This window comes from Sphaeramia orbicularis, chromosome 19 (assembly GCF_902148855.1).
Source record: "Sphaeramia orbicularis chromosome 19, fSphaOr1.1, whole genome shotgun sequence".
Classification (NCBI taxonomy): Eukaryota; Metazoa; Chordata; class Actinopteri; order Kurtiformes; family Apogonidae; genus Sphaeramia; species Sphaeramia orbicularis.
The window spans coordinates 8610231-8633327 of NC_043975.1; the positions used below are offsets into that span (position 1 = coordinate 8610231).

General features: G+C 37.3%; 1 protein-coding gene across 3 annotated transcripts in view; it reads left to right on the forward strand.

The window, feature by feature from the left end:
* fam53b (family with sequence similarity 53 member B) overlaps positions 1–23097 on the forward strand; it is a 50001-nt gene that overhangs the window by 19984 nt on the left and 6920 nt on the right. For all 3 annotated transcript variants that reach the window (XM_030121484.1, XM_030121485.1, XM_030121483.1), the window contains one exon: positions 4691–5457. In XM_030121484.1, coding sequence (XP_029977344.1) covers positions 4691–5457 — 767 coding nt within the window. The remainder of the gene's footprint in view (positions 1–4690; positions 5458–23097) is intronic.

A 23097-nucleotide genomic window follows, 5' to 3' on the forward strand; every position in this document is an offset into this window, starting at 1 on the left:
ATGTTAAGCAACATATAATACTTCTATTTACTGTCTGTGTTATTTTAATGTTTTGTTTTTGCAAAATAAAGAGTTATTAAGAACACTTGGATGTATAATTTTTGACTTACACTTTACTTAGAGCCAAAACATACTGCTTATAAGTCATCATACTTGTGTTATAATATCATCAGTCATCCTGTAACTTATTATTGATGTTTATAAGGCATTATTCAGTTTCAGAAACTACACGTCAGAGCAGTTCTGTGTGTCTTTATAAGTGGCTAGAGTTATGATGGTTAGAATGTGTTATGTATCCCAGGACTTGAGATTCTTCCTACAAACACTGTTGTCACTTTGGTATGGATGTATAAAACATTATGAAAGCTGAATTTATAATACATTATGGCTACACTTATAATACTTTATTAACCTTGGTATAAGTTGTTGTACATGATCATAAACTGTTGTAATGACTTTTATAATGCATTATAATGTCTTATGCATGGGCGCTAATTGCATTATAAACTAGACCTTCAAGTAAAGTGTTACCGAAAATTTTTTAATCGCATTGTTTTTCTCATGCCTAAAGAGGAATAAAAACACTCAGGAAAAAATTTCGATTAAGGTTCTCATAATTTGTGCATGAAAGGGTTAAAGTGTGTTGGGACAAATCAAAAGCCTTCCTTCACTTAACAGCCTTGAATACATTGGATTGTTAATGCTTATTTAGATTAAAAGTGCACTGTGAGGTAACTTAGCATTAACTATAACTAGCAAAGAGCGCAGCAGCAGCAGTAGGTGTTTGTTAACACTGGTCTTTTGTTCCTCATCCTGCTGTGCACTGCAAATGGTATTTTGGGGATTTTATCTCCAGTGGAGAAGAATAGACCTTTTGCATACTCGGAGTGGGTAGCGGCTTCTCTGTATGTGACTCAGAGCCGACTGACCAGTTCGTCGACCGTTCGGTAATCCACCAGTGTTACTGTTACTGCGGCAGTAACAGGTGCTTTCGTGTCAAACACCACGTAAAGCTGATCTGAAATAGATTTAACTCGGCGTAAGGTTTCAGTCTGTTTATGATGGGTTATTGACGTTTTATCACGGCTTGTTCCAGCAGAGACCAGGCCCGTTCAGTTAGACATTGAGCTCTTTCACTATCGGCTCTGCTGGCACTCATTGAAGCACTGCCCGCAGGATGAGATTTATTTATAGTGCCAGTTACACAATGCAGCATGTAGTGTCATTACAAAGTGCAAATGACCCAGTCTGGAGCTGTGTCATGGATGCTGTCCACGCTAAAGCGGCCAAGCATGACATGAAGTTCAGTTGACCTCCCATGACCAGGAGCCTGTACTAAGAAAGGGGATTTAGTGTTAATGAGGTAACTTCAGGTTAAACCTACTACTTCTACTTTTAAATCGGGTAAATCGCTGTGGTAAATGCACTCTGGAGCAGGTATTGTTTCATGATTAAAATGAATAAAAGTAGCGCTCATTGAGTCCAGTTCTATAAACATGTATTCTTTCATAAACAATTCTTTAAACATGTATTTTTGGAGATTTTCTTCTATTAACCAAGAGAATAAGTGACAAACAAATAGTGCTGCCACTTAACAACTAAGTTTCTAACAATTAATCTTTCCACTAAATTTTTGATTAGTTGATTAATCTAAATGGTTAATTAAAAAAAAAAAAAAAAAAAAAAAATCAAGTGTTTGTTATTTTGTTGTGTCCATTTTATTTTGAATACAACGCAAGGGCCAAAACATAAAATTTTACCTGTACCATGACAAATGTAAACAATATCAACAAGTGTTCAGAGAACGCAAACCTCCACCAAGCACCCCGAACGGTGTGCATGTGTGGATTGACTATTTCTTTTTAAATTAAACAGTTTCAAGGTTGTTCCATACAGCAGAAAAAGTTGAAGCTTGGTACCAGTCGTGTGGATGTCAAATTATATTAAATTCCAATCAATATTTGTTGAGTCATAATGAAAAATGTGTGGTAAATGGGATTTTTAATGTTAAATGTAAATGTCCACAGAGTCCACATTCCACAGTGGATGTGGACAATTTTGTGCCAGATACAAGATATTGTTATAAGCTGCGGGTGGATCAAATTGGAGGCTAATCGGAGTCGTTTTGAATTTTTTATGAATTTGCGAAAATTATTCAATGATGAGAGATAGGAAAATTTGAGATTTTGTGACCTTGCTGTGACCTTGAACTTTGGCCTACTTGGCCCAAAATTGAATGGGTTGGTCCCAGGGCCTAGGCCTATCTGTGGGGACAATTTGGTAAAGATGGTTGGAATAGTTTTCCCGTAAAGTTGCTAACAAACAAACACGCAAACAAACACACAAAGCAAAGTGATCACAATACCTCCTGGCAGAGGTAATTACTTGAATATTACCAAGAAAAAATTACAAAGTGGGATGTTTCCCAAGTAAGAGCAGGGGACCGGGGGGGGGGGGGGGAGATGTGTGCCACGCCCAAAAATAAATAGGTGGTCAATAGTACTACAACTCGCCAACTAAAAAAAATTGCCATCGACTAATTTTCTCGGTCAATTCCATCAACTAATCGTGGCAGCACTACAAAAAAACAAGGAACGTAGAGAGTAAATGGGTTGATTTTGGTACCTAGCACCCAATAATAAAAGAGAAATTCAGACATATTTCCCCCTAGGATGTACCTAATGATGACCTCCAATAAATGCAAGAAAATTATACTCTTGCTCTGAGCCATCCCAAAATTAATGAACTTTTAACAAAATATTGGGACCAAAATTGGGACAGGAAAAGCTATCCACTGCACCACCATGTCGCCCTATAATCTCCTATATGTCTTAGAATACATTAATTTCATAACTGTAATTACAAGCAGATCTACTCATATGTTAATGATGGGGCAGTGAGACCGATAAACCTTCACACAGTCTGCCGTTTGTTCCCAGGTTTCCTTCCTGGCTTTGTCTGCAGCAGCTCTGGTTTTTTACATATGTATTATACTTCTAATTTCCTCATAGTTGCACAGGATTATACTCGTATGTTGTTGTTCTTGTGAGTAATTTGCAAAGCTGATGCCAACACGACTACTTTCACAGCCATATTCAGCAAACCTGAGTTGGGTTTAGAGAATTTGTCAAACAACATGATATCCAGAGTATGATATCCAGAGTATCTCTAGAATGTAGCACATAAATCTAATCTATTGTGGTATCCTTATTGTACGTAGCAGAGAAAGGGAGTATGATAGTAAGAGGGATGTAATGATATGAACATTTCATATCACGGTTATTGTGACCAAAATGATCACGGTTTTCAATATTATCTTGGTATTCTTGAAATTGTGCTCAAAATGTTCAAAAAGTACTTATAAACACACTGAAATAATTTAACCAAGTTGTACTTAAAAACAAAACAAAACAAAAAAAACCAACAACAACAAAAAACCCAAATCAAATAATTGGCACAATGCATTTTCTCTTGGCAGAAACATTCAAGTATTAACCCTCAGGGGTCTGAGCCTATTTTGGCCGTTTTTCAGTACTTTTGATTTTGCCTTTATATACTATGTAAACAAATGTTTATTATACCTATGTTTGGTATCTTTGTTTTCAGCACAACTTCATCTATCTCATCTGTCTATTATTTTTTTCACTTTAACCTACTATATCAACACAAAAGGACAGAAAACACAAAAAATATATAAAATCCGATTTGAAAAATGTATATAATTTATTGCATAAATAACACAAAGATGCTTAACGAATCTTTTCAAAGACTTTAAAAGTGAATATTGGTTCCGAATATTAGGTATATAAAATTAAAACTGTAATAAATTAAAACTATACTCAAATATTTGACATAAAAGCATATCTTTACAAAGGCGTTTTCTGCGGTAATCAAACACAGTTATCACAATAATTAGAATTTAAACCAGTGTTTTTCAGCCTTGGTGTCGGGACGCCATGTGGGGTCGCCTGAAATTTCTAGTAATTGATTAAAAAAAAAAAACTTTACTAATAAAAAACATATGGTGAACTGAGAGAGACAATCATAATACATGACAGACATGACAAACTCTGAAGCTGAAACTGTACATATCCTGACCAAGGAAAATAAATTTCTCACTTTGTGCAGTAATCTGGACCTGGCTTTACTGCCTCCGTCCAAAATAATATACATTATATAGCCTAAATGTCATCTAAAATTATTGTTTATTTGCAACATAGTATAGCAAACTATTACATGATCAAAAACAAATTAGTTTTAGCAAAAAAAAAAAAAAAAGTCTGTTTTGAATGTCTGGGGTTGCCAGAAATTTGTGATGTTAAAATGGGGTCACGAGGCAAAAAAGGTTGGGAACGACTGATTTAAATGGTAATACTAACTGTTGGCAATTTTATCATTATACCAGTAATCGTTACATCCCTAGATAGTAAATACACTGGCCATTGTGGACAATACTGCATATCATGTGAATTCACTTTAATTCGATAAAATGATTCCCTATTTGCTCTTTGTATCTAGAAATTGTCTATAAATTGAATTTGTAAGAAGTTTAAGTGCTGCAGTGGACTATTTGGAAGCTGATTTGATCCACAAAAGGCGTATATGAACTGTCGGGTCAGGATGTTTATGAATATTCTTAAAGGCTAATGAAGGTTGAAGGTTAATGGACGCTGTGAATGTTGTCGTGCAGAGACAAGCCGGTGGGGCGAAGTGGGTCACAGCTGTGGGATACAGCAGAGACCGGTTCGGACCAGCCTGGAGAGCCTGTGGGACAGCCTTCCCGAGGTGCACCAGAGTCCCGCCCACTGGGCCTGGGACGTCGGCGGCACCTCCAGTACAATCAGCAGCCTGTTGCAGGACCTCAGCCTGACCGAGGCCGCGTCCTCCCCCTCCACCGCCCCCCCCAGTAAGCGCCAGTGCCGGTCCCTGTCCTGCTCGGACGACCTGGGCGGCTGCCGCTCCACCTGGCGCCCACAGGGGTCTCGCGTTTGGACGACGGTGGAGAAGAGGCGGTGCCACAGCGGAGGCAGCGTCCAGCGCAGCGGAGCCGGCGCTTCCCAGCTCGGCTTCCCCGCCATGCAGCGCAGCTCCAGCTTCAGCCTCCCCGCCCGCTCCAACACCCTGGAGCTGCCCTCGTTCGCCCAGCGCCTGCCCTGCCCCTCCGCCTTCACCGGCCTCACGCCCTCCTCCTCCATGCCCCTGCCCTCCGAACCCTCCTCGGCACAGCCCCTCTACCTCTCTCATGAACAGATCTGCCTCCCTGAGCCCAGAGGACCCTCGCCCCCCAGCTCCCCCGACTCCACTCCGGAACTGGAGCGCCGCTGTGGGCAGGGGGGTCTGGCCCGAAGCCGCTCACAGCCCTGCGTCCTGAACGACAAGAAGATCGGCGTGAAGCGCAGAAGACCAGCTGATACACACAAACAGAGGCCTTCTTTGGACCTGGCCAAGATGACCCAGGTTAGTATTTAATGAGTAACTCTTAAATTACAATTAAAACAATTATTTTTGTTGTTTCTGTTAAGCAGATGCTAAATTAAGTGGAGGTTATTAATGTGAATATAACACCTACAATAGCTATGATGCAAATTAGTGACATTAGGCATAATAGTAAAAAAAAAAACGTAGATTATTTTATTGATGCTGCTATTAATCAGTTGATGATGATGGTGATGAAATTCTTTATTCAGTCATCACATAATACAACCACTGTCAACACTACAAACATTACCAACAGGTTAGTGGCTGAAAAGGCACAGGCAGAAGCAGAATGCTTATATTAATGCCTGTCCTACAAAACAAATTCAGCTGCCCAGCGTTCAGTTATAGGAAAAAGAAAAAAATAACAATGCAAACAACCAAACAAACAAGCAAAAATATGAAAAAGTGAAACTTAACAAAAAAAAAAAACAGAAAACATAACCAACCAAATTAATGGTACTTTAATGTAGAGTCAAAAATAAATTATTACTTATTACTTATTAGATCTTAACAATTGTATCCTTTGAAAATTGCCCTTCGTACCATTTTTTTTAAAAACCAAAAATCCTCCAGTCAACAATCCAAACAACAAAAATGATCCAAATATCAGTAGAATGTCATGAAATTACTATCACCGTTACTCATAGGTAACCAGGTAACATATGTACACTAAGAAAGAGTGTTGAGCAGCACCTCCTTACAAAAACATTGGAATATTGAGGCGAACAAGAGGTTAAGACAACTGAAAACACAGAATTAACTCTCTAAAACACTGTTTTAACACTTTACATGAGTGTACCACAATGTTCTTACAATGCATTGACTTTTTAGTGTCTGAATATTTCAAAGATGGACCAAGTTTAGACTGGACTTGTACCAAAAATATCTAAAACAGTAAACTTATACAACTAGAAGCACTTGTAGAGACCTCCGCCAAGGCAGGTCAGTGGGCCCCCATTGCCCCACCACCAAAATTTAATCATTTGTTCCTTGTGCCAGTATCAACATTTCCTGAAATTTTCATCCAAATCCGTCCATAACTTTTTGAGTTATCTTGCACACAAACAAACAGACAAAGACAAACCAACCCTGACAAAGACATAACTTCCTTGGCGGAGGTAATAACCTCAAGTAGATAAATATTCATATCTGTAACGGTGTATATCCGAAGCTAGGGGTGCTCGATTATAGAAAAAGAAATAATCACAATTATTTTAGCAATAATTGAAATCACGATTATTAAAAACGATTATTTGTTAACCTTAAAGTTGTTTATTTCTTTCTTGCAAAGCAATGTAAAATATACTCCTTAAACATAAATAAAGCTTTTAACCACTAAAACAAAGTATGTTCACTTTTGTACGAAACAAGAAAATCTTTGAATCCAAATAAGTGTACTGTAAATTCAAGTATGTTTCCTTTTGTAAACAAATAGTGCACTGGAATTAAACTGCTATAGACTTGCCATAGAACTGTAGCAATAAAAAAAAAAAAAAAAAAAAAAAAAAAAACTCACGTAAAGTGCAAATTATAAATTCAAGTATGTTCAACATAGTATGAAACAGTAAATTCAGTGGCGTGCCGTGAGGTTTCAGTTCTGGCCTTCTGTATACATCACCCAGTAGAAAACGCACGTTAGGGTTATACGGGTTAGGGTTAGGTTAATACGAGAGTTGCAGCATAAAGAGATTCGAAGACTGAAGATTGCATTGCGGACGAAGTTGTAGACGGAGTTGTTTTTATGCGTTTCAGTTTTTCATAAGATTATGATAAAGGTCGCGGTGGTTAAACTTTAGATGGTTCAAAAGGTTTGTTGTGTTAGCGGTCGGTGCGGACACAACTACGAAACACTTTTTGCACGTGATGTGTTTTTGCTCTTCGTCTTCTTCATCAAACCCAAAGTGATTCCATACAATTGAATTGGACTTGCCTTTTTTGTTTACCAAGCACTTCTGCTGCGATTCTCCTGCTATTTTTCCAGACCGCTAAGTACAACTTTCCTCTTGGGGTGGACCTGCCGGCTAGCTGGCAGCAGTAGCTTAGAGGGGGGCGGGGCAGAGCAGCTCATGGTAGCTTGCGTGCGCGTGAATTAAAACAACTCAAAATTAATAATCGTTTTTTCTCGATTACATAATTTTTGTTATTGTTGCGTGTAATAATCGAAATCGTAATTGAATTTCGATTAATTGCACAGCCCTATCTGAAGCCCAAACTTATACGTGCTTAATCCAGTTTATCCAATATTATCAGAGTCCTTAATGAAACCCTACTCTGCGGCTTGTGAGAAATGGGTCCAGTATTTATTTCGGTCGCTCAGGGGCAAAACAATCCCTCCTAATCCGCGCTCATGTTCACTCCTCCCATCGGACCGAACAGGCCCGGTTGGTCTCCTAAAAGGGGGAAAAACCATCTCAGCGACAGTACCGTCAACTCAGCAAGTGGTACAACAGGAGCTCCAGCCCTGTTTTTTTTATTTTTTCAGGAAATGGTCATGCCAGCTGGAAGCTCTGCTAAGCCCATCAGTCTCACTAACATCAGCTCGTTACACTTTGTAGTTGCTGTAATTGTTGGGTAAACAAACACTTCCAGCTAAGGGCACGCCATTGTGACCGCTCTCCCTCAGTACACCTCCGAGTGTTTCTGCAGGTTTTATCATCACACAAACGCCACTGTCGCATTCCTTTTCATGTGGGTGTGGGTCGTTGTTTAATAGAGGAAAAGATATTTCAGTCAAAGCAGGGATTGACAAGGCAGTTGTTCGCACGACAAAAACCCATCTGACCCGGGCCATCGCCAGTTGTATTTCAGCAGACAATCTGTTTCATGTGCACATCCTGACACTCGTGCATCTCTGCCCCGCAAGCACAAAGACACACATAGTAGAGTTTCACACGTACACCGGCTGGATCATAAACACAGGCCTGGACTTGGCCCCTTCGAGAAGAGTCACCCAGAGTTCAGCGGTGCCTTAACAACAGCCGCGCTGTGACACGACAAGCAGACGCCGCACGCACGCTCCAAACGGGGACGGGGTCAGCGTGGGGGGGGGCAAGGGGGCGTTAGGCGAGGCAACACACAATATTTTCACAGAAACGTCAGGGTGCTCAGATTGTTAGTATTGGATCTTTCCTGCTGTTTATTGTCTTCTCTGTTTAGAACTCTCTGCTGTGACACTCCTTTTAGCTCAGGTAGAGGAAACTCAGCTGTTTATTGATCTCTGAAAGGCTTCTCCTGTCAAAAGATTTACCATTAGTAGCCATGAGTTCCAACAGTTAGTCAACTGGATTTTAATGTTGTGTTTTCAAGGTCTGAAAAGTGCTTGGATTTTAGTTTAAGTGCTTGAAAGTGCTTGCAATTATAACTGTGATGTGATTTATTTATTTATCTGGATCATAATACTGGAAGGTAGGACGGCACAATATTGGAAAAACTGATATTGCGCTTTTTTTTTTAACCCTGCGATATTTGTGGTGTGACTGTTTATGTGGAGCGGTGACCGTGTTTTCTATCTATCTATCTATCTATCTATCTATCTATCTATCTATCTATCTATCTATCTATCTATCTATCTATCTATCTATCTATCTATCTATCTATCTATCTATCTATCTATCTATCTATCTATCTGTCTCTCTATCGAGATATGAAAAACTGAATCTATCTATCTATCTATCTATCTATCTATCTATCTATCTATCTATCTCTCTCTCTCGTGATATGAAAAACTGAATCTATCTATCTATCTCTCTCTCTCTCTCTCTCGTGATATGAAAAACTGAATCTATCTATCTATCTATCTATCTATCTATCTATCTGTCTATCTATCTATCTATCTATCTATCTATCTATCTATCTATCTATCTATCTATCTATCTATCTCTCTCTCTCTCTCTCTATCGTGATATGAAAAACTGAATCTATCTATCTATCTATCTATCTATCTATCTATCTATCTATCTATCTATCTATCTAGTACATTTAAAATACGATAAATACATGAAGTGCAATCAGTTCATAGTAGCCCTGAGTCAGTTAGGAATTTGTGTGTTGATCCGTGGTTCCCCACCGGTCAACACACCAGTTTTTTAATATTAACTCTGGCAGGTTAGACACCAAGCTAAAGCTACTTAAAGAGAGGTGATACATTTGGAAAAATAAAACTTTGTCAAAAAAAAAAATTTCCAGGTGTTCTCAGGTCGACTCAAGGTACATTTTAATCTTAATCTTTGTCTCAGTGTGACTCAGTGGCTTTTTTTTTTTTTTTTGGACGAAACTTCTTTAATTTCTAAACTTTTTGCTTTTATGAAACATAATTACCTCCGCCAAGGAGGTTATGTTTTTGCCAGGGTTTGTTTGTTTGTTTGTTTGTTTGTCTGTCCGTTAGTGTGCAACATAACTCAAAAAGTTATGGACAGATTTGGATGAAATTTTCAGGGTTTGTTGGAAATGGGATAAGGAAGAAATGATTAAATTTTGGTGGGGATCGGGGGTGGGGGGGCCCACGGGGGGGGGCCACTGATCAGCCTTGGTGGAGGTCTGCGCTCTCCGAGTGCTTCTAGTTTAAGATGTTTATAGCCTAATACAATGATCATGAGTATATGTATTCCCGTAGATGTGTTTTACCCCAGCAATAAGGGACTGTGCTGGAAAAATTTGAAAATGACCCTTAAAAGTGCTTGAAAAGTGCTTGAATTTGACCTGAATTTAGTTTAATTTATATTCTTAGGCGGCGAGGAAAACAATCTGAGCTCCAGGGCTGAAAAGGTATAACATAAGTACCAGTACAAATGCTTAGAGAGAAATACAAAACCGTAATAATAAGCCTATAAAATAAAAATACATTTTACAAGCACAAGTTTAAAGGGAGCTGCTTGTTAACAACACCCGCCGAAACTTTAATAATGCTCAGTGTCTCATAACAACTAGCGAGGACGCTGTCTGAATACCCTGTTTAATTTATTTCAACACATTATAAAATCCACAATATAGAGAGAACATTTAGTTAAACATGCAGTAACAGGAATAATTTGGCTTCCCCAGTCCCCATATATATACTCAGATGAGCAGAATAGTGCATATTATCTGAAACATTCTACATGTATGTTTCAGATAAGCCATGTGTGAGGTTGATGTACGATAAAAATATTTGGGTTGATTGTTTTCTTTGGATTTCCTGTCAAACGTGTGTCATTAATTACAAAGCAGCTGTGTAAACCAACAGACCAGTCAAAACTTGGATGATCAACTAACATTCTGAGATAGAAGACGTAGAAAAATGCACTTAAGAATAGAGACAGGATGATGTGATTAATTTACAGTTCCTTGGCTTCGTGCAGCGACTTACTGGAATCCTGTTGTCAACGTAACAATGGGAAGAGACTCCAGGAAGTTACTGCACCGGCCAAGGAAACAGTCTAATAGCTCCAGTCACTCCACAGCTGGAGTTTCTATGCTTAAAGGAGTGATATTTTGCTTTTTTTAAATGGAATTATGCATTTTAAAGCATTTCTCTGTGGTCTACATAAACTGGGGCTGAATTCTTCATTAATTCAATTCCACAGGTCCATCTTCAACCCAATTTCTGAGTAATGACACGAATCAGATCATTTTGAGCTCTGGCCCTTTAACCCTTTCATGCACGAATTATGAGAACCTTAATCAAAATTTTTACCTGAGTGTTTTTATTCCTCTTTAGGCATGAAAAAAACAATGCGATTGAAAATTTTCCTCTGAAAAATAAATTAAAAAAAAAAAAAGAAAAAAAAAATATTCTTATGAACCTATTTTTCATGAAGTTGCAAAAATGTCCACTCAGCTGGACACCACACGTTTAATTTTTGACGCACAGAAACATGTATTTACTGATAAATTGTGTGAAAACTATGGCGAGGGCTTGTGATTCTGGGGGTTTATGCTCAGGGGAGATCTACATAATGTTACCAATTCATGTCAGAAAAGATATGTAGTGTCTTAGAACTTTAATAAAGATATATGTTAAAAAAAACCAACCCCCCCCCCCCCAAAAGAACAACAAAATCCATGAATATACAAGAGAACAGCTGTAGAATAACTGTCCACTGTAGTGACCAGTATGCATGAAAGGGTTAAATGCAAATAAGCTACTTCACGCTCCACCCCCTCCAGGTTGTTGACCGTGCTTACTGTCCTATTCAGCCATTTGAGTTTGTTAATACAACCAACTGAATTCTTTTAGGTAATCAGCTCAAAGTTTGGACATATTTTTAGTTTTTACTACAATTATGTCGAGAAATGTTCGTCGGAAGTCTTGACCTTATATGTGCAAATGTCGTGATGTAACTACTTACAAAACGTAACAAATGAAGCAGGAATTAAAACAGGTCGTAGAAATCCACTTGATTTTTGCCAGAATTAATATAAAGATATCTTTGCAGCACCTGGAGGGTTCAAATTCAAACTTTATGAACTATTAAGGTCCAAATACACAAATAAATGAACCAAAGACTAATAAAAGTGGGTTTAGCAAAATATAACCCCTTTAAGTATTTCATTTTTGTATACTTTAAAGTTGACTTCTGCTCAAAACCAAGTCTTTTTTTTTTTACCGCACAGTTTGATACTTCTCTCAAATTCTCTACTGAAGTGAGAAAGTGTGTGTTCTATTTCAAGAAACTTGCATGAAGTAGACGCTATCATGCATCATCACAATTTCTACGCTCACCGGTCACCTTCCTAGTACCAGGTGTACCTAATAAAGTGGCCGGCGGGTGTTTATTCTGCAGCTGTAGCTCATCTGCTTCAACATTCGACGTGTTGCATGTTCAGAGATGCTCTTCTGCGTGCCTGCACGTCCAAACCAGTGGTTATTTGAGTTCTCGTTGCCTTTCTATCAGCTCAAACCCGTCTGGACATTCTCCTCTGACCTCTGGCACCAAGAAGGCATTTTTGCCTCGAGAACTTCCATTTGGCCCCAAACATTCCCTGTAAACCCTAGAGATGGTCGCGCATAAAAATCACAGTAAATCATCGGTTTCTGGAACACTCAAACTAAGGATACCAGGTTGAAAGTCTCTTAAATCACTTTTCTTCATCATTCTGATGCTCGGGCAGAACTTCAGTAGATCGTCCTGTCTAAGCCATGTTTACATGCCTTATGATTGGCCTACTGGATATTTGCATTAAAAAGCAATTGAACAGGCGTACCTAATAAAGTGGCCGGTGAGTGTATGAAGAGGATTGGGGTTGGATTTTCTTTGAATGTCCTCAAAACAATGCAACATAAGCTACTGTTAGCTTAGAAATGGAGTTTAGAGATAACTTTGTTGAGCTAACTCTACAAGTTGGGCGGCATGGTGGCGTAGTGGTTAGCACCTTCACCTTACTCAAGGAAGTTGATTGTCCGGTTTCCGCCGCCACTAAAAACAGGAACATATCGGTTAATTCTCCTGACCACAGTACTGATGAAGATCTGGAGTTGGCTCCTGGGGGCCTTCAGTGGCAGCTCACTGCTTCTAATGTGCTATATGCTAATGCTAATGCTAGGTAGAGACTGAATTTCCCTTTGGGGATAATAAAGGTAGTTAACCTAAAAAAGAAAAACCTTATTAATCTCAAATGACTATTCATGACAGACTACGTTTATTACAGCTTACAGCATGACTGAAGAGAGTCTTCTAAGTAATCAAACAGGTGTACCTAATAAAGTGGCCGGTTAGTGTATGAAGAGGCCTGGGGTTGAAACAGTGCAACATAAGAAACTGTTAGCTTAGAAATGGAGTTTAGAGGTAACAAAGATGGAAGTTTTAATATATTATTTGTTGAGCTAACTGTAGAAATTGGGCGGCATGGTGGCGTCGTTGTTAGCACCTTCACCTTACTCAGGAAAGTTGATTGGCCGGTTTCCCCAGCCACTAAAAACCGGAACATAAGGGTAAATTTTCCTGACTACGGTACTGATAAAGGTCTGGAGTTGGCTCCTGGGGGCCTTCAGTGACAGCTCACTTCTCCTAATGTGCTATATGCTAATGCAAATGCTAGGTAGAGGCAGAATTTCCCTTTGGGGATAATAAAGCAAGTTAACCTAAAAAAGAAAAAACATATTAATCTCAAAGGACTATTCATCACAGACTACTTTTATTACATCTTACAACATGACTGAAGGGAATCTTTTGAGTGTGTGAACAGGTATACCTAATAAAGTGGAGTTTGGAGATAACTAAAAATCACCTAAAAAGCCACTAAAAACCAGAACTTAAGGGTTAATTCTCCAGACCATGGTACTGATGAAGATCTGGAGTAGGTATCTGGGTGCCGACTGCTCCTAATGTGCTACATGCTAATGCTAATGCTAGGTACTGTGTGTGTATGAGGATGGAATGTAGAGACCAAATTTCCCTTTGGGGATAATAAAGCAAGTTAACCTAAAAAAGAAAAACCATATTAATCTCAAGAGACTATTCATCACAGACTACTTTTATTACATTTTAAAACATGACTGAAGGTTTTTTTTTTTTTTTTTTTAAGTAATCAAACAGTTGTACCTAATAAAGTGGCCGGTGAGTGTATGAAGAGGACTGGGGTTGAAACAGTGCAACATAAGCAACTGTTAGCTTAGAAATGGAATTTAGAGATAACAAAGATGAAAGTTTTGATATTTTTTTGAGGAGCTAATTGCAGAAATTGTGCAGCACGGTGGCGTGGTGGTTAGCACCTTCGCCTTACTCAAGAAAGTTGATTGGCCAGTTTCCCCAGCCACTAAAAACAGGAACATACAGGTTAATTCTCCTGACTACGGTACTGTCGAAAATCTAGACTTAGTACCTGGGTGCCTTTAATGGCAGCTCACTGCTCCTTATGTGCTACATGCTAATGCTAATGCTAGGTGCCGTGTGTGCAGAGGCCAAATTTCCCTTTGGGGGTAATAAAGCAAGTTAACCTAAAAAAGAAAAACCATATTAATCTCAAAAGACTATTCATCACAGACTACTTTTATTACATTTTAAAACATGACTGAAGTTTTTTTTTTTTAAGTAATCAAACAGTTGTACCTAATAAAGTGGCCGGTGAGTGTATGAAGAGGACTGGGGTTGAAACAGTGCAACATAAGCAACTGTTAGCTTAGAAATGGAGTTTAGAGATAACAAAGATGAAAGTTTTGATACTTTTTTGAGGAACTAATTGCAGAAATTGTGCAGCACGGTGGCGTGGTGGTTAGCACCTTCACCTTACTCAAGAAAGTCGATAGGCCAGTTTCCCCAGCCACTAAAAACAGGAACATACAGGTTAATTCTCCTGACATTGAAAATCTGGACTTAGTACCTGGGTGCCTTCAATGGCAGCTCACTGCTCCTTATGTGCTACATGCTAATGCTAATGCTGTGTATGCACGGGCCAAATTTCCCTTTGGGGATAATAAAGCAAGTTAACCTAAAAAAGAAAAAAAACATATTAATCTCAAAAGACTATTCATCACAGACTACTTTTATTACATTTTAAAACATGACTGAAGGGGGTCTTTTGAGTGTGTGAACAGGTATACCTAATAAAGTGGAGTTTGGAGATAACTAAAAACCACCTAAAAAGCCACTAAAAACCAGAACTTAAGGGTTAATTCTCCTGACCATGGTACTGATGAAGATCTGGAGTAGGTACCTGGGTGCTGAGTGCTCCTAATGTGCTACATGCTAATGCTAATGCTAGGTGCTGTGTGTGCAGAGGCCAAATTTCCCTTTGGGGATAATAAAGCAAGTTAACCTAAAAAAGAAAAAACATATTAATCTCAAAGGACTATTCATCACAGACTACTTTTATTACATCTTACAACATGACTGAAGGGGGTCTTTATAAAACAAGATGTGGCACGCTGCAGTTTCTAGTGTCTGGATTATGACTCAAAGGCGTCCTCACAGTCCGCACGTCACCCTCCTAAGCACTCAAAGTCACCTTACTATTCAGAGTGTGGTCAGAGTGCTGAGTGTGTGTCTGAAGCGTGCCGTCTTCCACACGCCTGGGCGGTGTAGTGTACCCTGGACAGAAACTGCTACCCTCGGTGTGACTCACAATGTCAGGAAGTGGAGCAGCTGTGGCAGAGGTTATGGATCGTAGCACAGGGGAGATGCGTGTTGGGTAAAGAGATATTGATTTCTGTAAATTCAACTCAGTGGGTGGATCGCTGCCACAGCCAGGCCTCATGAGCTATTGATCAGCTTTTATTGACGGTGAGTCAAGGTCATTATGGATGAGAAGACTTTCTACTGTCCTCTCTGTTTCATCTAAAAGAGGACAAGGGGGAGGGGGTGGGGTGACAGTGGCAGGCAAACTATAGGCTACAACTTATTCATGACCCTCATTAAGCCGTGCACTGACTTGTGTGTGGACTAGGGGTGTGTATTGGCAAGGATCTGGCAATACGATACAAATCGCAATACTAGGATCATGATTAGGGGTGTTAGAAAATATCGGTTCTGCAATATATCGCGATATTTCATTTCACAATACTGTATCGATATTAAAATGTACTGTTTCGATATTTTTAGGTGTTTATTCAAATATGGTGGAGGTTCATTTTTGTTTTTCCTTTTTGTTTATATTTTATTTATTATTATTCAACACTGTTTTATTGTAAAATAGTTATTTGAAGCATCCTAAAAGCACCTTTTACTGTCTGAGAGATGCAGATGTTAGTTCCTTTGTTGGGATTGCACAAAAATAATGTTCTGATGTTAGTTCTGAACTAATAGAATATGAACATTTGAACAGGATGTTAAACTGTAATGTCTGTAAAACAGAATTTAAGTTTGAACCAAGGTTATTATCGTAAACAAAAACTAAAGAAATGACGAAAACTAGAATTATAAAAACATTTTCGTTAACTGAAATAAATAAAAACTATAATTAAAAGAAAAAAACAATAACTAACTGAAATTGTATTGTGTGTTTACAAAACTAACTAAAAATTTATAAAAAATTGTGGCTAAAATTCCCTTTGTTTTCGTCTTTGTCAATGTCGGATTGATATAGAATCGATTTATTTCCCTCAGGCAATTTTAGTTGCTGGCACCATATGATATTTAACGGTCCGTCACTTCTCGTCACTTGTCGTTAAGTCGTCTTCTGGTCCCCACTCTACCTGGAAACATGGAGACTAAAGTTGGGAGAAAGCAGCAGAGTCCTGTCTGGGATTTATTTGAATACGACGGTGAAGAAGAGAAAAGATATGAAAAAACTAAAACTAAACTAAAACTAAGCATTTAGAAGATAACGAAAACTAATACAAACTAACAAACCTGCTCTAAAAACTAATGAAAACTAACTGAATTAGAGAAAAAAAAGTCAAAACTAAATAAAACTAAACTATAATGAAAAATCCAAAACTATTATAACCTTGGTTTGAACACAAGAACATTTTGTGATATAGCATTAGATCCTGTTGTGATCAAATAAAAATGTGTTTAGTATTTGTGCATATTTCTGGTGTAAATCAATTCTTCCAGGAAATAATCATTTAAAAAAAAAAAAAGAAACAAAGAAAAAATTACCTTTTTAACCGTATCATGATATATCGCAATATATCGCATCGTGATCCTAGTGTTGGGATTTGTATGGTATTGCCAGATTCTTGCCAATACACACCCCTAATCATGACACGATATATCATGATGCTGTGAAAAATGCAATTTTTTGTTTGTTTATTTTTTTGAAGATTATTTCCTGGAAGAATTGAATTACACCAGAAACATGCACAAACACTAAACACATTTTTTTTCCCGATCAGAACAGGATCTAACGCTAGCCTGTATCACAAAATATTCCTGTGTTAAAACTTAAAGTATATTTTACAGACATTACAGATTAAGATCCTGCTCAAATGTTCATAGTCTGTTAGTTCATAACAGGGTTGTAACGATATGAACATTTCATATCACGCTTATTGTGACTAAAATTAAAACGGTTATCATTATTATCGCGGTATTGTTGAAATTGTGCTCAAAATGTTCAAAATACACTAATACACACACTGAAATAATTTAACCAAGTTGTATTAAAAAACAACAACAACAAAACCAAATAAAATAATAGGCACAATGTACCTTTTGTTTGCAGAAACATTCAAATATTAACCCTTAGTGGTCTGAGCCTATTTAGGCTGTTTTTCAGTACTTTTGATTTTGCCTTTATATACTATATAAACAAATGTTTACTATACCCATGTTTGGGATGTTTTTTTTTTCAGCACAACTTCATTTATCTCATCTGTTTATTATTTTTTTCACTTTAACCTACTATATCAACATAAAAGGACAGAAAACACACAAAAAATATATAAAATCCGATTTGAAAAATGTATAGAATTTATTGCATAAATAACACAAAGACGCTTAACGAACCTTTTCAAAGACTTTAAAAGTGAATATTGGTTCCAAATATTAGGTATAGAAAATAAAAATTGTAATAATTTAAAACTATACTCAAATATTTGACATAAAATCATATCTTTACGTAGGCGTTTTCTCCGGAAAAGTGCAGTAATCAAACACGGTTATCATGATAATTAGAATTTAAACGGTAATAGTAACCGCCTGCAATTTTACCGCGGTTTATCGTTATACCGGTAATCGTTACATCCCTAGTTCATAACTAACATCGTAACATTATTTTTGTGCAATCCCAACAAAGGAACTAACATCTGCCTCTCTCAGACAGTAAAAAGTGCTTTTAGGAAGCTTCAAATAAACATTGTTTAATAAAACAGCGGTAAATAGTAATAAATAAGATATAAACAAACTAGAAAAGCACACAGACAGCGCAGAACTCCGCCGAGGCAGATCAGATCCTTGTGCCAGTATCAACATTTCCTGAAAATTTTATGAAAATCCATCCATAACTTTTTGAGTTATCTTGCTAACAGACAAACAAACAAACAAACAAACAGACAAACCCCAATGAAAACATAACATTCGCTGTTACGCTTGGCGGAGGTAAAAAGAAAAACAAAAATGAACCTCCACAATATCGACATTTGAGTAAATACCTAAAAATATCGATACACAACTTTTTAACCCTTTCATGCATGAATTTTGAGAACCTGAGTCGAGATTTTTTTCCTGGGTGTCTTTATTCGTCTTTAGGCATTAAAAAAATGCAATTGATTTTTTTTTTTTTTTTTTTTTTTTTTTAATGAACCTGTTTTTCATGGAGTTACGAACACGTCGGCTCAGCTGGACACCATGCATTTAATTTTTGAAGCAAAGAAACATGGATTTAAAACCCATCATCAGAAAGTGATATACTGTGTGAAAACTATTCATTCATTCATTCATTTTTTTGTTTATTTCGAGCATTTACAGAATAAATGCAAATTCAAAATTCCAAAATCATTCATCTACACTCAAAAAGGAGTGGGAAGAAGAAAAACTATGAAACAAAAACATTCTTCATGCAGCTAATCTGATGTTTTCTCACATTTTAACATATTAATACTAATTATTACTAACTTCATGGAGATAATATGCAAAAAAAACCATTTTTTTTTGTTTAAGAAAAGTGTTAATTACAGTCTAATAACAACTAACAATTGATTTAAAATGTATTTCTTCAGATCAGGTTTATCAAGAACAGCAAGGTTACAGAAATGGTATGAATTGCAGTGGATGGGATGATGCATACGTGTCCACTGTGTTGGCTGATATAATGATAATAATAATAAGTTGCATTTATAAAGCACTTTTCATTCAGCAGAATCTCAAAGTGCTACCGAGAGAATATATGGAACTAAAACGACAAAACCTATGAATATGCAAGAGAACAGCAGTAGAATAACTGTCCACTGGAGTGACCACTATGCATGAAAGGGTTAATATCGACACATTATTGTGAAATGAAATATCACGATATATTGCAGAACCGATATTTTCTTACACCCCTATCGTGGATAACGTCAAGGGAGGTTTTCTGTCCGTGAAGCTCTTCCTCTGCTGTGTACGGAGCTCGTAGTTGGCCCATTTTAGCCCAGACGACTTGTGGCCTTATCAGTCTGGTCCCATGGCCTCGGCCAAAAAATGTGACCGCCCAGACCGAAGTGCGAAAGCAGAAGGCGGCAATGTGACACTGGCCTGGTGCTGACAAATGTACCCGCTCGACCGGAGCCAAGGAAAACAGCAGGGCCCCTTTTGATGGAGTGCTGCAGAGCCCTTTCTCACCACCGGCAGCTCTGGGACACCGCTCATAACTTCACGTTTTCACCTTCCTTTATCCTTCCAATCCTCTAAACAATTGCGACGTCTCCACATTTAGTTGAAATAATTGCGACTTTATCAAATGCAAAACGCTTCATTTCACAGGTTTGCTTTGTCTGAACTCATTAGATTAAGTGTCTTTCAATCAATACACAAATAGAAGATGTAGTTTCGTGACGCCGTGGAGCAGTGTGTCATCTTTATCTGCACTACAAACAAAAAGTTAAGGCAGTGGCAAGGTTATAATAGTTCTGGATTTTTCATTATAGTTTAGTTTTATTTAGTTTTGACTTTTTTTCTCTAATTCAGTTAGTTTTCATTAGTTTTTAGAGCAGGTTTGTTAGTTTGTATTAGTTTTCGTTAGCTTCTAAATGCTTAGTTTTAATTTATTTTTTTTTTTATATCTTTTGTCTTCTTCCCCGTCGTATTCAAATAAATCCCAGACAGGACTCTGCTATTTTCTCCCAACTTTAGTCTCCGTGTTTCCAGGTAGAGTGGGGACCAGAAGACGACTAAACGACGAGTGACGAGAAGTGACGGACCGTTAAATATCATATGGTGCCAGCAGCTAAAATTGCTTGAGAGAAATAAATCGATTCTATATCAATCCGACGTTGACAAAGACGAAAACGAAAGGGAATTTTATCCAGAATTTTTATAAATTTCAGTTAGTTTTGTAAGCACACAATACAGTTTCAGTTAGCCATCGTTTTTTTTTCCTTTGAATTATAGTTTTTATTTATTTCAGTTAACGAAAATGTTTTTAGAATTCTAGTTTTCGTCATTTCGTTAGTTTTTGTTAACGATAATAACCTTGGGCAGTGGTTCCAACCTTTTTTGGCTCGTGACCCCATTTTAACATCTCAAATTTCTGGCGACCCCAGACATTCAAAACGGAGACATTTTTTTTGCTAAAATTAATTTGTTTTGGTCATGTAATAGTTTGCTATAATATGTTGCAAATAAACATTAATTTTACATGACATTTAGGTTATATAATGTACATTTTTATTTGTAAGTTTTAATTTTTAAAAAATTTTTTATCAGTTACTAGAAATTTCCGGTGACCCCATTTGAATTCCAGGCGACCCTACGTGGGGTCTCGACCCTAAGATTAAAAAACACTGCGTTCACTGCTCCCAATCCCCTTTTTTTTAGTTGTTTGGTACAGTCTGTTCTTTCTTAAACTGATAAAATCTTGCACCACAAACATCTGAAACCAGAGTTTAAGGGGTTAAACTGAAATGAGGAGGAAAGAGGGTCTTATTTAGAGGCTCACCTGGGGTGTATATCCACCAGAAGCACCAAAGTTTGCATTGTAATAACGTTGATCCTTTTACAGTGAAACCTTGCCACTTTAGTAAGTTTTTTGGGTTTTTTTTTATCTTTTTTTTGATCAATTACTAGAAATTTCAGGCGACCCCAGTTGAATTCCAGGTGACCCCACGTGGGTTCCCGACCCCAAGGTTGAAAACACTGAGTTAAGGGTATTTTTAATTTTTTTAAAAACATTTTTTCAGTTGGGATTCTTGCACAGCGCTTTTTACTTTTTTGTGCGTGAATTGAATTGAAACACATTTTTTAATGACCAGACTAGGGATGTAACGATTACCGGTATAACGATAAACCGCGGTAAAATTGCAGACGGTTTGTATTATCGTTTAAATTTTAATTATCATGATAACCGTGTTTGATTACCGCACTTTTAGGGGAAAAAACGCCAATGTAAAGATCTGCTTTTGTGTCAAATAGTTGAGTATAGTTTTAATTTATTACAATTTTGATTTTCTATACCTAATATTTGGAACCAACATTCACTTTTAAAGTCTTTGAAAAGGTTCATTAAGCAGCTTTGTGTTATTTATGCAATAAATTATATACATTTTCAAATTGGATCTTGTATATTTTTTTGTGTTATCTGTCCTTTTATGTTTTTATAGTCAGTTAAAGTGAAAAAAATAATAGACAGATGAGATAGATGAAGCTGAGCTGAAAAAAAGATCCCAAACATGGCTATAGTAAACATTTGTTTATATCGTATATAAAGGCAACATCAAAAGTACTGAAAAACAGACAAAATAGGCTCAGACCCTTAAGGGTTAATATTTGAATGTTTCTGCAAACAGAAGGTACATTGTGCCAATTATTTTATTTGTTTTTGTTGTTGTTTTTCAGAATACAGCTTGGTTAAATTATTTCAGTGTGTGTATCAGTACTTTTTGAACATTTTGAGCACAATTTCAACAATACCGCGATACTAATGATAACCGCGATAATTTTGATCACAATAACTGTGATATGAAATTTTCATATCGTTACATCCGTAGACCAGACATAGTTTTATTTACAAATGGCAAAAATGACAAAAAACAAACAAAAAAAAAGCCAAAAAAAAAAAAGAAAAATATCCTTAACTTTTTGTTTGTCGTGTATTTGATGTGACTCAAGAACAAACCATGTTTACAGATAAGGTCATGTGTTTTCAGTTGTGTATGTTCACAGCCCCAAGTATCATCAGTAATAAGACGCCAAATCAAACTCTGAATTGGCAGCGTCAGTGGAAATACTCGCTGTAGCGCAGGTTCGACAAGTCGAAACGTCAAGTCTTTACAAATAGTACGAGACGCGGTAGTTCTCGTCACTCGGTGTGAACTAAGGCCATTGTTTTTTTGGTTTTTTTCGTGCCTCGATGGGGAAACACTGAGGTGATTATGTAATCACCATCAGATGTGTTTCTAGGGTGTGGTCTTTGCAACATACCAGAGTCTTAGTTCTACTATGATTGTCGAGGTTGATGAATGAGGCCTGAGGGGCTAAATGTCATCCAATAAAAGACAAACGCATACGTAGACACTGACTCGTCTTAAATCAACACCTCATTACAACCTTTGGTCTGCGGTACTTTTTAAATTAAAATTAAACATTTAAACATGCTATTGAATGCTCTGGGTCTTATGTTAGAGATCATGTTAATTATTTCAAACAAGATAGACGTGAAATCCAGGTCCAAACACAAGTGTTCTGACATACTGTCGCCTATTTAATCATTTGAGTATTAGTGAATTTATGAGTGTATTTATGATGAAATATCCTGTTCGCAGTGAGACTGAGCTAATCTAAAGCTGACGGAAAGGACTGTTCACCATGTTTATGAGCTAACACATTCTGGTTATTACAAATATAAAGCTGAAGTTAGAGGGAATTAAACTAGTCACAAGCATCTAATCATAATCTAAAGAATGAGAAGGTTTTTGTTCACAAGTTAATGCAAAAATTTCACCAACAGACTAAAATAGATTCTTATGTTTAGATAAATATGTTGACTGTGCTGTTAAACCTTTTATTTATGTCATTCTAGACTTTAATTTTGGATTTTGAAGCAGAAATAAACACAGTTCTGCAGGTT